General features: G+C 39.9%; 4 protein-coding genes across 7 annotated transcripts in view; 2 read left to right on the top strand and 2 right to left on the bottom strand.

Annotated features, from left to right (window-relative positions):
• LOC110978877 (protein CMSS1-like) overlaps positions 1-14,904 on the bottom strand; it is a 53,606-nt gene that overhangs the window by 37,569 nt on the left and 1,133 nt on the right. The gene's annotated exons all lie outside the window — the stretch shown is intronic.
• cpox (coproporphyrinogen oxidase) overlaps positions 1-14,904 on the bottom strand; it is a 16,245-nt gene extending 1,341 nt beyond the window's left edge. For both annotated transcript variants that reach the window (XM_022234220.2, XM_022234221.2), the window contains exons 1-13: positions 14,718-14,904; positions 14,267-14,333; positions 13,914-14,006; positions 13,480-13,530; positions 12,882-12,956; positions 11,927-12,045; positions 10,674-10,743; positions 2,051-2,173; positions 1,656-1,767; positions 1,148-1,227; positions 751-830; positions 535-561; positions 192-294 (exon numbers count right to left, since the gene is read on the bottom strand). In XM_022234220.2, coding sequence (XP_022089912.2) covers positions 192-294; positions 535-561; positions 751-830; positions 1,148-1,227; positions 1,656-1,767; positions 2,051-2,173; positions 10,674-10,743; positions 11,927-12,045; positions 12,882-12,956; positions 13,480-13,530; positions 13,914-14,006; positions 14,267-14,333; positions 14,718-14,755 — 1,038 coding nt within the window. In that variant the 5' untranslated portion in view covers positions 14,756-14,904. The remainder of the gene's footprint in view (positions 1-191; positions 295-534; positions 562-750; positions 831-1,147; positions 1,228-1,655; positions 1,768-2,050; positions 2,174-10,673; positions 10,744-11,926; positions 12,046-12,881; positions 12,957-13,479; positions 13,531-13,913; positions 14,007-14,266; positions 14,334-14,717) is intronic.
• On the top strand, positions 2,961-7,511 carry LOC110978892 (uncharacterized). 3 transcript variants are annotated; one of them, XR_015427891.1, is made up of 5 exons: positions 2,961-3,164; positions 3,565-3,776; positions 4,171-5,806; positions 6,976-7,075; positions 7,476-7,511. XR_015427891.1 is itself a non-coding variant. In XM_022234218.2 (3 exons), exons 2-3 carry the CDS (start codon positions 3,573-3,575, stop codon positions 5,815-5,817), a joined length of 1,851 nt encoding a protein of 616 aa, XP_022089910.2. In that variant the 5' UTR covers positions 2,962-3,164; positions 3,565-3,572; the 3' UTR covers positions 5,818-6,558. The 3 variants fall into 3 exon arrangements, 2 of the variants coding, with proteins under 2 accessions (XP_022089910.2, XP_087003039.1); XM_022234218.2 differs by lacking the exons at positions 6,976-7,075; positions 7,476-7,511 and having other exon boundaries at positions 2,962-3,164; positions 4,171-6,558; XM_087146913.1 differs by lacking the exons at positions 2,961-3,164; positions 6,976-7,075; positions 7,476-7,511 and having other exon boundaries at positions 3,637-3,776; positions 4,601-6,558.
• LOC110978891 (uncharacterized) lies at positions 6,976-9,801 on the top strand. Its single transcript, XM_022234217.2, has 3 exons — positions 6,976-7,075; positions 7,476-7,687; positions 8,035-9,801. The coding sequence occupies exons 2-3, from the start codon at positions 7,484-7,486 to the stop codon at positions 9,679-9,681; spliced, it is 1,851 nt and encodes a 616-aa protein (XP_022089909.2). The 5' UTR covers positions 6,976-7,075; positions 7,476-7,483; the 3' UTR covers positions 9,682-9,801.

Genomic DNA, 14,904 nt, shown 5'->3' with positions numbered 1-14,904 from the left:
TTATCACAGACATACAGGGCAGCAAGATTTCGTATAACTTTTTTTTTTTTCGCACAAATGTTTTGACATCTACATCAAGACGTGATGTTTATAATTAATAATATCATAGCTTCATCATAATTTCATAGCGTCATCATAGCATCAAGTGACTTCATGAAACTTTTTGCTGTGAAATAATTAGAATTACTTACTGCACTGAGAGGCAATGACATCAAAATGCTCTCTATTCTTGCTTGGGGTGTAAACAGGCCAAATTTCGTCCCTCTGTCATACACCAGATTGAACTCAACATATCTGAAAGATTAAGAAATGAGCAAGTACCTACAGATGAAATTGTAAACTCTTAAACGTGTAGAGAGGAGGTGGGAGGAAAGCTCCCAAAGAATATTCTGGTAATAACCCACAGAATTAGGTAGGGGCGGAAAACCCAACCCACATGTGGACCGAGCCGGGAATCAAACCAGAGCTGTCGAGGAAAGAACCACTATGCCAACCTGACTCCCCCAGATGTTGTACTTGCCCAGCAAAACTCACCTTCCGCGCCTGAGCAGCTGCCATTCTCTACATGAAAGGAAAACAATAAATAACATTAAGAAACAACTATAAGGGCAAAATACAGGAAACACTGAACGAAAGAGAATTTAAACAGTTTCTAGTAAAAATGCTTCCCATTCTACACGTAGAGAAGATTGAAGACTTGTCTTAAACCTGCCAACAGCTAAGCTCAAATGGGACATTCTGCAGCTGTACCTCTCTCTAAAGCCATATCCATCGTTCATGTGCTTCTTCACCATAGGCACATAGCTTGGTATGACAGCATTTGCACAATCCTGCAATTAAAGGCGAAAGCACAGTTACAAACTTCAACATGTTAAGAATTATATTTCTCATCCTCATTAGCCTTCTCACACAACTCAGCAAATGCTGTCTATTAGAGGTCAATGTTCCATTACGGTGATAAATAACAGAAAAAATACTGCCACCTCTCAAATTTGTGTACAATATCACCCTGAGGCTTAGACACAGCCCTTGCACCAACGTTGTTTTATTGGAACAAGATTTGAGATATTTCATGAAACCATGAATAAAGTTTGAAAAGAACCCTTTTCCAAAAGAGAATTTTACCAAAGTGGAAGTGTTCCCCTACCTGAATGAAAGCAAAGGCTTCTTCCTGAGAGGGCGTGTCCAGATCATCAAAGAAGATACCACCTACTCCACGTCGTTCACCTGTACATTAAAAGATAGGGGAGCAGGTACCACTCTGTGCCTCATATTTGGCCATGATATTAATTTAGCTTTGCATCCGGGAGATCTTAATATTCTACCAAGTTTGACCCTTCCATCAATGTACATGTTATATGTCACTATAACCAGTGCATTACTTATACAGTGTTGAACATTAAATATTTGAGCTCAATGCTCTTGCTTACCACCTCCACAACATCTGCAAAATTCCCTCGGGAGTACAAATGAAATTCAACTTTCTAAAATGGACCTATTGAGGTCAATTGACTCTGCACAGAAAAAGTTGTCAATTTGTGGTTGTTAAAGCTTTTGAGGTTATGCAAAGAATCAAGGCATCACGACATCACAACTGTTTCATTTTGACACCTTAAATAATGAGCTAAATTTTTTAAACAAAGAAGCCCACCAACCTCTGTGTGACACGACAAAGTAGTCATCACACCATTTCTTGAAGTCTGGATAGTGTTTGGGATTGTGTCTATCACAGGCTTTCTTGAGGGTACCATGAAAGTACTTCACATCCTGGTAATTTAAACAATGGTAAAGGGTTTTTAGGTGACAATTCTCTATATATTTCTGGGGTGTGAGTGTCCACTTCAAATTAAAGCTGAAAAAAGCTACCGGTAGCAACAAGCTGAAATGTAAGAGGTCCCCATACATTGCTGAAATCAACTCAAACGCTGAATTCTCTCACCTCTGATATTTCCATTTCGCTGAAGTTGTAAAAGGTGTGAGGAAGATAACCTTGAACTTCTTTAATAAGTGAAAAAATTCACGTCTGTATCTCACATTTTCCTCAAGTTACCTCTTCATCCAAGTAATAGGGAGTCAGATCTGTCCCTCCTCCAAACCACCACTGTGTCTCGTCCTCCTGCTCTACCTCAAAGTAACGATAGTTGAAATGAAGGGTTGGCACCATGGGATTGCGCTGTGAAAATAACACATTTGTGTGGGATAATTGTCATGACCCTTAAAACATGGGTGTCACAAAGGGTTTTTCCAGGGGGACAGGGCGAAGCACTCAATGGTTAAAAATGATTTTAAAGAATGAAAAGCTTAAGGGATGATTTTGAGCAAATTGGTGATATTTTATTTCCCTTCATCCCTTTTTTATCCGTTTTTCCCCTTTGTCTTTTCTTAGGGGGGTGCCCCTTACAAGAACACTTTTTTCAAAAGAACACTTTAAATTTAACACTTGTCACTTAAATGCAGATTTATTCTCAATTGCATTTTTCTAAAAAAAAAACCAATTTCGTTAAATAGTGATCATTTCAGTATTTTTGGGGGGAGGGAAAAACCTGGATGATGGCTGCAAGAGAGCCCTTTTTGCCCTGATTAGAAAAAATTGCATTTCCATGTACCCCCCATATCATATGTACCATCTGCTTCTGAGGGGTGACCATTTTTGCAAACCTACGCTCTCCACCATCTTTGCTTTTTATCTCTTGATGACAATCCACTTCTTTGTTATCATTGACTGTTCAAACCAAACAGAAAAAATTTAATGTTCCTCTTACACCCAGGAATTTCATGCTACCAAACCGGACTTTGAACCCATATTGACCCAGTGCCCCCCCCAAAAAAAATCACATGAAACCAAAGCTGGGAAAGAGAGCAAAGCTTCTGAACACGCACTACCACTGTACATTAAGCAACCACTAAACCCAGGGAACCTGCTGCACTGCTAAAAATAGAATAAACCGACTGAGCATTTCTCATCATGGGAATTTCCCAACAGTGCATGTAATGTATGCCGCGCCTGTCTGTGAGCATGGAGTAGATAAAACAGATGTACATGTACAGGCAGTGAATGTAAAGGACATCTTAGCCCTGTCAGAATTACCACACAGACACAGAAAACTGCGCTGGATCTTGGCAGAACCTTTTTTCAACACTGTATCATAAAGAAAACTCACCAGGTAAATATGATATTTGCAATGTTCACTGAATGATAGTGTGTGCATGTCCCTGTAAGCTACTGCAAAATACATGTACATGTATATACCCATAAATCAAGAGTAGGGGGCATTCGCTCTTCAGGAGAACGCCTACTGATAAAACACTGGAAGGGAAAGACACTTAATGTTGGGGTCAAAAAAAAACTTTGGGGGAGGTGGACTGATGCAGTTCTCATGATTGATGATTAGCCTGGGTACTGTTGGTTATGCCCATATGTATGTACATGTACTTGCGGGACTGTTTATGATATCGAGGTATATACATGTAAGCGACGTGAAGTCGCAGTGAGTTATCGGTACGGAGTGGCATTCTCATTAACAACAGAAAACAACATCATCTGTATCATTTTGTATGACGTAGTTCTCATCATGGATGTTCAGCCTGGGTACTGTTGGCGATGTGAGAAAGTCCTTCCTCAACATCCAGTGCCTTGTACTTTCTGCACACTGGCCAAGTACTGCTCTACGTCATGCCGACACAGAGATGAAGTCAGACATACCAGAATTGAGTGCCAACTCTACAGGCCAAAGAAATGTGAGGCTTGTGGCAGAACTGCTCCCACTCTTAGTGAGGTAAACATACACGAAAGTTGTAACTTCTGATCAACATGACCATAAGTGAAATCTGCATGATCACTCAATCATTAATTAAGTGCCCTATTGAACGATTCCACACAAAAATGATGTCAATTCTGTTTTGTCACCGTTTGTTTCTTATCCCTTGCTATGGAACACTATTTTAAAAAAAGAAAAGTTGGCATATTGTGGCATGAGCATATTCACTGATCACGCCTAACACAAAGTGTATAATTAAACTCGACCCACTATTATTGAAATAGACTGTGTTTTCTTTTCTTTAATACAAAAGAAGTAAGTCAATATAAAAAAAATAGGCCTATGATATCATTGCCTCAGAAACAAATGAATTTGTTATTTCTACAATATCTTTTCGTTCATTTTTTCCCAGTGTGCTGGATGCAACAATTCTTGGTACTGCAATAAAGAGTGTCAAATGAGAGCTTGGCCAACTCATAAAAAATCATGTGGTCGTGTCAAGGATGTCATAAAAGCACTATCAATCAATCTTGCCGAAAGAAACTCAATGCTAGCTTGTAACACGAGAGTCGCTGACTCAAGTCATTATTTTGGTAATACACTGGCGGAAGACTTCCTTAAACTAGACAACAATGAGTGGTCTGATGGAATAATGCCTGACCAGTTGGCGAGGGACTTCCATGTGTTATCTGCTGGTTGTGGAGACTTGCGCAGCACGGTTTTGACAGCCGGTTCCCTACCTGAAAGATACCAGGGAAAACTCCACATCACCCTCAACGACTATGACCCTTTCGTGATGGCCAGAAATGTCTTCTTTCTCTTCGTGTTGGTCCGCTTTGCAGACGATGACAACATTGCTTCCAGTTTGACGACCATCTGGTACTCACTCCATCTTCCAAAGAGAGAGTATGACCTGATCAAAACAAGCTTGGCTGAACTGATTCAGATGAATGCTCAACAACTCCACGATGCCACTAAGGGACTTGTGAGAGTCCTGGAAGATGATCTTAGGTATCTCCGCCAAGTCTGGGAAAGATGGCAATCACTGGAATGCCAACGAGACGGGAGAACCTCAATCGATCTCAGAGAGCAACGAAGGAGACGCTTTGAGCCAGATGTAGTGAAAGAAGGTGTGTCCATTTACCTAGCTCGTCTCTCGCTAGACGACCCGCTGTTCATGAAGGGATGGTATGACCACGCTTTGTTTGTCCCCACTAAAACTGCAAAAGAAGAGCGATACCCATTTGACAATCCAACACTTACTGGACGTGCTGCAAAATTCGAGAACAGTTATGACATAACGGCACCAGAAGATTGTTCATTCGTGTACTGCATCAAGGACTCATCATTTCCTTTTACAGTCTGGGACTGTTTAAGAGTTCGCGAACACAGCGCTGGTTCCCACTCTTCTCCAATGGTGATGTACCACAAATATGTGACCAACCTTCTTCAGAAGGTCCAGCGACTCATCCTTCACGCAAGATTACATGTCCATATTTCCCTGGCCAACTGTTTAGACTTTCCTAATTTTCATCAAACTCTGAACATGCCCAACTATGACCGCATCTTCACCTCTAACCTCGCTGATTATGTTGGATTTGCCAAACTCCTGCAGACATTTAAGCCACTGCTGAATGCCAGCAACAACTACTCAGCCATTGTCACTGAGAGCATGAACTGGATTGAGATCGTACCAGGAGCAAACATCCATGATTGGACGTTAACGCCCGAGTTTAGGGAGTGCATCCTAGCTTTGAAATTAGACACTGGTAGCGAGGTTGATGGATTCAATGGCTTAAGGGAGTACTTCAACAATACTCTCTACTTTCTCATGTATCTCCGTGGAGACCTCATGGCAGGTGGACTAGGTATACCAACACTCAAGAAAGTGCCCTCCTTTGCTGATGTCAAGAAGTATAGCGGCCTCCAAATGCGGGACTTCAGAAACGGACTGAACAAACTTGTCCCATTCCAGTACCGGGTGAATGCAAGGGACCTCACCATGATGAATGGATATGACAGAGCTGTGGAGTGGTGTCTACCTGGAAGTGAGGCTTAACTGGGTTAACTCTATCCTACTAGTAGTTTGAGGGGAGAAAGACAGACCAAAATCAAAGAATGTGCATCAAAACGATGGCACTTTGGATGGTACATGTATGCCCCAGCTCCCAAATAAATCAAGGAACAGTGAAACAAGATGCAAGATTTCAGCCATTTTACAAAGTACCGTATATCGAGCCCAAGTGTGAAAGTTGCATTTATGGACATTTTAAATACTTGAATTCTAAAAGAATTGTACATGTGTTTATGTTATTGCCATCATCATTTTTACATGTAACAGTCAATATTATGTGAGAAAAAATTCATTCACAATAGAGTACCGAAGTGAATACGTCACGCGCACAATAAGTGTGTAAAAGGCACGAGCGCGTGAACCAGTGCGTGAACCAACACGCGCGCGTACTCCATTCATTTGTACTGCACTTTCTTGTTCACAGTGACGTCACACTTCGGTACTCTATTAAAAGCATATAAGGCCAAACAAAAAATTAGTTGTGTTTCCTATTACACTGAGAAAAAAAGGGAGGTTGGTTGGGTAAAATATTTTTTTTGCTCTAAATTTTTATAGCCCAAAATATTAGGGTCAGATGATGGTCTGTATTTTTTTGGGGGGGGCACATATATTTGTAATAGGTACTAAGTCAGTGTCAGATTCATACTGTACACATACATGTCAATACTACACACCGCCGGAGGAAACTTGACAAATAAAAGAATGGTATTCATATTGCAAAACCAATCTTGAGGAAATTTTGTTCAATTTTAAAGACTATGTTACTTTCCAAATCCACAAATGCCAAAATAACATCTTTTGTGTTTTTAAATCTCCATGTAAATGTAGGCTGTTGTTAACATTATTCCCATGTAACAGGTGTTACCTATAATTAAAAACACCGTACATTGCAATATTACATACATTACACATAAATTAGTCTAGAATACCAATAAACACATAATGCATGACTCCCCTTATGGTACTGTAACCATGGAAACACTGCCCACTTGAACAAACATATGCAACATGTTTACCTGCGCACACCCTTCAAAGGCAAACAGAGTGACAAAACCTCAGGAACCGATTCGTATTTCTCATGGGTGGAATTTCCGCCTTTGTCTGGAGATGAGCAATACAGCAAAAATCTTTGTATCACACCAGACTAACTGAGCCAGAGCAGGAAGTGATGAATGCAAACCACAAGTGTCTCTCTTTTACTGCAAGCAAACTGGTTTTTCTACAGCAAGCTGAGAGGATTTAGGTAAGTTTTTCAAGAAAAATTAAAAAAACACACCAGGTACAATATTTATTTCAGAATAAGGTTGGGATAATTAGAGAGTACATATATATAGCAAGTGTGGCTCTCTTTGAATTGGTATTTTAAAAGAAGCTGTTTGATGGCATGTATCACTCGGATGCATTTTCGAATCCCTCAAGGTGCACTTTTCAAAGCAATGTATGAGGTTTTTGTCAAATCTAAAAACCATCTCAAGTTATGATCTTTAATACTTCTCACTGACATCATAAAAGGTCACAATATGCAGTATCCGTCAGCCAGCTTACTGCCAACAAAACTAAACAAGGCTTAAAAATATGGCCAAGTTGAAATCAAGTCTACTATTCCTGTGTCTAAATGTTGTTTCTATACAATTCCTTTTCAGTGTTTGTCATGGATGTACAACGTGGACACTGCTGGCGTTGTGAAAAAGTTCTCCCACAGCAGATTTTGGCTTGCCATCGTTGCAACATGGCAGTGTACTGCAGTAAAGCCTGCAGGAGACGAGACGAGGCAAGACACAGCTCTGTGGAGTGCCAGATGTTTAGTCCACGACAGTGTGAAAATTGTGCAAAAACTGCTCCAAGTATGAGTGAGGTACTGTACATGTCTGGTGCCCTTTTCATTTTCCCAATTAAACCCCCATACCCTTTGGCATGGGATCCTATCTCATGTCCCAAATCAGCCCTTACAGTATATTTCTTTGGTATCTCCATGACAACCACTTGTACATGACATGCATGTAAAACAGTAACTTACACCCATCCTTTTACTAGATTTGGAAGGGCGTGGCAAGGTTGAGGTTGGTTTTATGAAATTCCATGTCTACAAGTTCATCAATGTGATACAGCACTGGCTGGTTGATATAACGAAATAAATTTTGTAGGATAGTTTCAAATGGCAAATGGTTAATTGATATTCATTTGTTTTCTTTTTCCTTTCAGTGTGCAGGGTGCAACGATGCTTGGTACTGCAACAGAAACTGCCAACGGACTGACTGGAAATCCCATAAGTCAATGTGCAAGGAAGTTCAGGCTTCAATAAGATCTTTGGCAGAGACACTTCAGCTGAGACGCTCTCCAACTGACAAGACAAGTCGTGATTTTCCTTATTACATAGGGAACATCATTGCCATAGACCTCCTTCAACTTGACAACAATGAAATGAAAGCTGAGGTGATGGGTGATGAATTGTCTAGAGATTACCATATTCTATCTGTTGGTTGTGGAAACCTGCGTAACATGGTTCTGACAGCTGGCTCCCTACCTGACGACTACCAGGGAAAACTCCACATCACCCTCAATGACTATGACCCTTTTGTGATGGCCAGAAATGTCCTGCTTCTCTTCATGTTGGTCCGCTTTGCAGATGATGACGACGTTGCTTCCAGTTTGACGACCATCTGGTACTCACTCCATCTTCCAAAGAGAGAGTACGACATGATCAAGACTAGCTTAGATGAACTCATTCAGAGTAATGCTAAGCAGGTCTTTGATGCCACCAAAGGTCTGGTGAAAGTCCTGGAAGAAGACCTAAGCCCTATGAGGAAGATTTGGGAACAGTGGCAGTCAATGGAATGCCAACGAGACAAGAGTAACTCAATAAATCTTGGAGAACAAAGGAAGGTGCTTTTTCAGAGTGCAAATATGGCACACAATTTATCTAACTATTTTGAAGAGTTGTCTGGGACCGAGAAAAAAATGGTGAAACATTGGTTTGACCATGCACTGTTTTTCCCAACTGAAAGAAAACAGAAAAACATCCCATTTGACAATCCAACTCTAACTGGGCGTCAACCTGCATTTACAGCCACATCCCAAAGTCCAGAAGAGTCCCCATTCGTCTACAGTGTCAACACAGATGCATTCCCTTTCAGCGAGTGGGACTGTTTGAGGGTGCGAGAGAAAACTGTAGGATCCCTCTCATCTCCAATGGTGATGTACCACAACTACGTGACAGACCTTCTCCAAAAAGTGAAGACTCTCATCCTTCAGGGAAGGATCCATGTCCATGTCTCCCTGGCCAACTGTCTGGACTTTCCCAAACACCACCAAAGCCTGAACATGCCAAACTATGACCGAATCTTCACCTCCAACCTTGCTGACTATCTTGGAATCCCGACGCTTCTCCAGACTTTTAAACCTCTGCTCAATACCAACAACAGCTTCTCGGTTATAATCGTTACATACATGAACTGGCTTGGATTAATACCACGAGCTGACACAAAGATAATGTTCATGCTTCAGTTCATGTCCAACAAATTCCAAGAATGTACAGCTGCATTCTGCGAAGACACCAAAAAGGACTTTCCACTTGGCCCAAACAACTTACGAGAGTATCACAACAACACCTCCTACTTTCTCCAATATCTACGAGCAGACATCATGGCAGGGGGGCGTGGGATTCCGCCACTTGAAGACGTCCCGTCGTTTGGTAGTGTGAAAGGTTACAACGGCATGCAAATGCGTAACTTCAGGAAGGGGATGAATAAACTTATCCCTTTCATGTATCGTAAGAATGCCAGGGACCTTACAATGATGAATGGGAGTGACCGTGCTGTTGAGTGGTGCCTGCCTGAAAGTCAGGCTTAATGACCCCAACTCCATCAATGCAGTTTGCCTAAATGTACAGCTAGGAGCTTCCCATTTCAAGTCAAATTTGAAATGAGTAGAGAACCAATTACACATTCTTTATGCTTGGGTAATCATGCCACATCTAAATCAACAACGGCAGAAAAATGACAACTTTGAAATAATTACCCAAATAACTATTTGAATTTGTAGTTCAGTAAAAGCTACATGTAACCTTGCTCATCCATTACAAATCCTTTGTATCAAATCCTATAAACTGTAGGAAGAGTTTGACTTCTCCCCATTCAAATTTTCTTTTTGCGGTGTTAAGACAAATATGCTAAGAACACTCCAACATTTCAACCAAACTAGTTTGACTTCTTGTAAATGATAAATAGGGTAGAGTCAAACAATACTACAGGTGCGGATCAGGGGGGGTTTGATGGGTGGAAACCCCCACCCCTGCTCTGAATCCACCCCCCACCCCTGCCTGAAAATAATAGAAAATAACTAAAGTCAGTGCACCAATACAATTGTAAACAATGTAGGTCATGTTTAATGGTTTCCACTTGTCTCCCAAAATGAGACAGTAATCCAGCCTGATCATCACCCCCCCAGAAAAATGTCCTGGATCCGCCCCTGTACTCCCAAAATCTCCTCTTTTTTTTTGTGCTGAGTGGCGTCACATTGGTCCATCTTGGAATTTAGTACAAAATTTCTACAACTTCCACTCAGTCAAAAGATGCCAAAAGAAACACTTGCAAATTGAGAGAATTTAACATCAATAGAAAAATTGAATACTTTTAAAAAACCTTAGGAACTGCCCCAGATATTCCACAAGCTCTTCTTCATATGTACTGGAAGTTATGCAGAGTCTGTGATGGGATTTCAGAGCTATGGCTGCAGCTACCTCGGTGGCACACGTGCTTCATCTGAAGACCTACCGGTAGACTTAGCCCAAGAGGTAAGATTCATAGGTGGCCTGCGCTTCAATAAACAAAATTACCACTTACCGGATGAATCACGCAGCTTACTCCAGCAGCAAAGAAAGGCAGCATCTTTCCTTCCTCAAGTTTCTTCCCTCTGTAAATCAAGATGATTGAGTATTTATCAATTTTACAAAACCCTGATAAATCATCGAAATCTGTACACTACATAAATCTGAAGCAAATACTCTATGACACTATTTGTACATATTTCCAAACTTGGCATATTGATATTCGATATTTCCAGATACATATGTACATGTACTGGTATTTAATTTTCCAGGTACAAATATTTCTACTTCTAGGAACATAAATATAGTATGATATGGGTTCTGGAACGGTTTTAAGGTATATGAACATAAATATAGTATGATATGGGTTCTGGAACGGTTTTAAGGTTTTAATAACATTAATTGTTTCTTTTACGAAATTGTTCTTTGTATTTCTGCATGTAAATGTTATAAGCTGTTTTGGGGTTATACTGAATCATCAAAGACTATTTTAATTTCCCCAGCTGGGATAATAAAGTTTTTATCTGTTTCTCATAAATTTTTCGTTAATGTCTACAAGAATAAAAAATGAATCTTAGACATACAGATACTGTAAAATAAGAATTCGACTACATTATAAAGTCATCAACCAAAGATAGAAAGGTAGTACCAAGAATTAGTTGTTGTGTAACTTGAGAAAAATTGTTACATGAGAAAAATTGCGTTATGGAGGACTTGTTTCAAATAGATTCAAATTAAAAGTGACAGAAATCTTACAATTCAACAAGTAAATTATTCATTAGAAAAGTTAAAAGGAATAGAAATTTTAAACAGGGCAAGAAGTACTGTTCATCTCTTAAATCTTGCTAAACCATGGCTGGAGATATTCATAGACGTGAGAAGTTATTATAGTGATTAAAATGTACAATTGTGTGCATTACTGCATGTGATTTTGTATATGGTTTGTTCGTCAACAATCTGCTGGTCCCTACGACTGAATTTTCAGATATTTGATCAAATTGAAGGTCAAATATTCCAAAAGTGAATTATTTGAATTGACTCAGCCCTCATTGGAGTGCAAATGGTATGATGGAGTGTCTACTGCATATTACAATCTGTAGTGTATTTGTATGGGCACTGGACAGATTAGAATGGTACTCAGTTGAATATCTAACTCCATATTTCTCATCAAATAAAATTATTTAAGATTTAAATCTAATGGCGTTAAGCTTTGAAATAAATCTTCTGCTTGGCTGACTAAAACCTTTTGAGTTTGGATAGTCTGCCTACCTTGATTTCATCTGAGCCACGGCTTTTGATGTCAGATTGCCACTGACAACCGAGACATTGACACCTGCCCTCTCAAATACCCTGCCATCTTCCATGAGGCAGGTCACCCCACCCCCACCCTACAAAAAAAAAACCGAGATGTGTTATATCACAAATACATTTAAGATGACGACCAGCATTCTCCTAATAATGGACAGAGTGAACTGTCTGAATTAGTAAGTCTAATAGTTCTTTTCAGAACCTCAGTAGCACACAAGACAGATTTACATGGTGTTTTCACAAACGTTAGCCTGATAGAGGTTGTGTGTTTCTGGCTTTATTTTAATTTACTTACAACAAATGCTAGACAGGTTTGCTCCAGTCTATCTCAGTGATACAAAACTCTGCCTTCTGATGATGTGTTAACTCTTATTACGGCATCAACCATGCAAACCTCCAGATTATATTTAACCAACCCAGGTACGTTTTAGAATTTGCTAAATACATGTGCGAAATTTTTAACATTTTATAATTTTTTGTTCTAATCTTGTCTCAAAATTTGTATGATAAATTTCATGTTGCTATTAAACCAGCAGCGTGGCTGGGGGGCGTGGCTGGGGGTAATTGCCCCCCATGAAAAATTGTCGTTCCCCGCCAGTCGCCTTCCCACTTACATTTTGGAAACAGAAATATTTTCAAACTCATGTTCTTAGCCCTGCAGACGCCATTATTGATTTGGCCTACACAAATTGCAAAATCTAAATGTAACATCAAGTCAGCCCTCCCCCTTTAGCGTAAAGCCCCAAATACCCCCCCCCTTCAGAATCCTGGCTGCGCCGCTGTATTAAACCTTTCTATAAATTCTGCCCAAAAGCACATGCAAAATGGGCTAATCTGATTAAGGAATATGTTGCAAGCAAAGTCCAAGGGAGACACGGATGTTAAGAAAATATTTTTATTATATGATTCATCTTACTGCTTGTCTTTCCCATCTGTCAACGAGAAACTTCTTCTCGCCCTCAATTTCTTCAAGAGTTCTACAGAGGTCAGCCTGTATAAACAAAAAAGTGAATACATTTTTGATTTGTAACTGTACGTAGTGGTTACAGATGTATGTTCTCCTGTAGAAAATAATAAAAGAGGGCGTGTTTTAAATGAAACTGACACTCCTTTGGGTATGAACTCAACGCAGAGGCATGCAAGCTATGAGCATTTGGCATAGAGCACACTGCGAATTTATTCTGGAATGCATGGTCTTCGCGTGCACGCCAAACATATGCAAGAACCTGGTTGGAAAACTTTCGACAGTGAAGGTGCACTTCAACTCAGGGCGTATAACCCTGGTAGTAATGATTTGGTAAAATATTATCTTGGGACAACTTGATTAGAAAACTTACACTTGTCTAGACTTATTCCAGTCCCTCCATATAAATGAAGGGAACAGTGTTGAAGAATTCTGGCATTCACAAGTAGATTTCCATACCTCGGATGCGTGTCCATGTACAGTGTAAGGTTAACTGTTCAGATTCAAGGCTATCTGTTCATGCACTGGCTGGATGCTTTCACAAACTCACCTGAATTTTCATGATGAAGAGTTCCATTCTGGATTTCATAGCTGTACTTCTCTGAAAACAGACACACATCACTTTGTTATTAAGACTGACGGCATACTTCACATTAAGTGCAAGTCTGATGAAGACTTTTGGTTCAGAAATACAGTTTGACATTATTCTGTTCAGAAACACACAATGCAATACTTATGGCCGTGACTGTCAAAACCTTATAAAAGTGTCTAGAAACAACATCCAAACTGACGAGTTGAGCCATCATTGTGTCATAATTGCGAGAGAAATACCCTCTCTGCAATAACCTTCAATCACTAAAACCAAGACGGCATAACAATGAACAACTTCTTCATCTGAAGTGTCTGAATAAAATCATTGGTAAATCCAGAAATTTGATCAACACAAAAAACTCCTGTTGGATTTTATTCTGGTAAAGTACAAACCTCGAGGGTGGAGGCAGGCGTAATTGTTTCGGCCATAAATTTGTTAGCACTAGGAGCTGGAAAATGCAACGTCTTGGCCAAAACTGGACTTTTCTGAGATGCAAGAAGAAGAAACTTTTACACATTAAAACTGTAAGTACTTGTTTTCATTTTAATGTCTGAATAGGAAGATGATTCTGCACTTCTTGATTTTTTCTTACAAAGTGAATGCATCAAAATTGTTGACACAAAGGAAATCCAGCAAAAACTACATACCAATTGTTCTCTTATACAATGAAAATTAATTTGTGTTTAGTTTTGTCACTTAACGTTCCTTTAAGTAGCACTAGGTAGGGGTCAAGTTTTGGGCTTACTTGATGCCGGTAGGTCCCATAGCAGACAAAACCACCCACAACGGAGCCAACAACCACAGGCTTCAAACTGAAATCGATCACAAACTAGACTGATTGAGAAAAAACATTGAGAAACAGCCTAATACTAAGTGCATTACACTGCAGGAGCTCTTTGACAATAACATTGAACAAACATGACAACCTTGCAAGTTGTTGACGTTTCTACTTCAGAAATTGTGATTCAGTCACTGACTGTCTAATATGGAATTCTCCCCACGATTTCAGTGTTTTACATTACATTTACACACAGTAACTAGTAAAATTAAGCCTAGGCTGCATAAAATGGATTGTCATGTCCCACACGGAGGCCAGACCATATGTCTACGGGCCAGACTACTTCCATGACTTCCTGTTATACATAATAATTATGATACAATGCAAAATCAAGCACATAAACGTCGTAACCACAAACCTTGACTTGAGAAGAGAGCGAAAGGTGAATGATGCCATGATGAGAAAGACACAACTTCCTCAGCTTCGAAAGAGGACAATTACGACAAGAAGTGGTGAAATCAAAACAATGCTGCCCGCATTCCGGTTTCCGAAATTCGTTGTAGCAGACGACTCTCGGACTTTGAAGCGCAGCGTAATCGTGCGTC

The sequence above is a fragment of the Acanthaster planci genome, linkage group LG15 (genome assembly GCF_054643075.1).
Source record: "Acanthaster planci isolate LZ-2023a linkage group LG15, COTS_SCS, whole genome shotgun sequence".
Taxonomy (NCBI): domain Eukaryota; kingdom Metazoa; phylum Echinodermata; class Asteroidea; order Valvatida; family Acanthasteridae; genus Acanthaster; species Acanthaster planci.
This window is presented reverse-complemented; position numbering and strand designations above follow the sequence as displayed.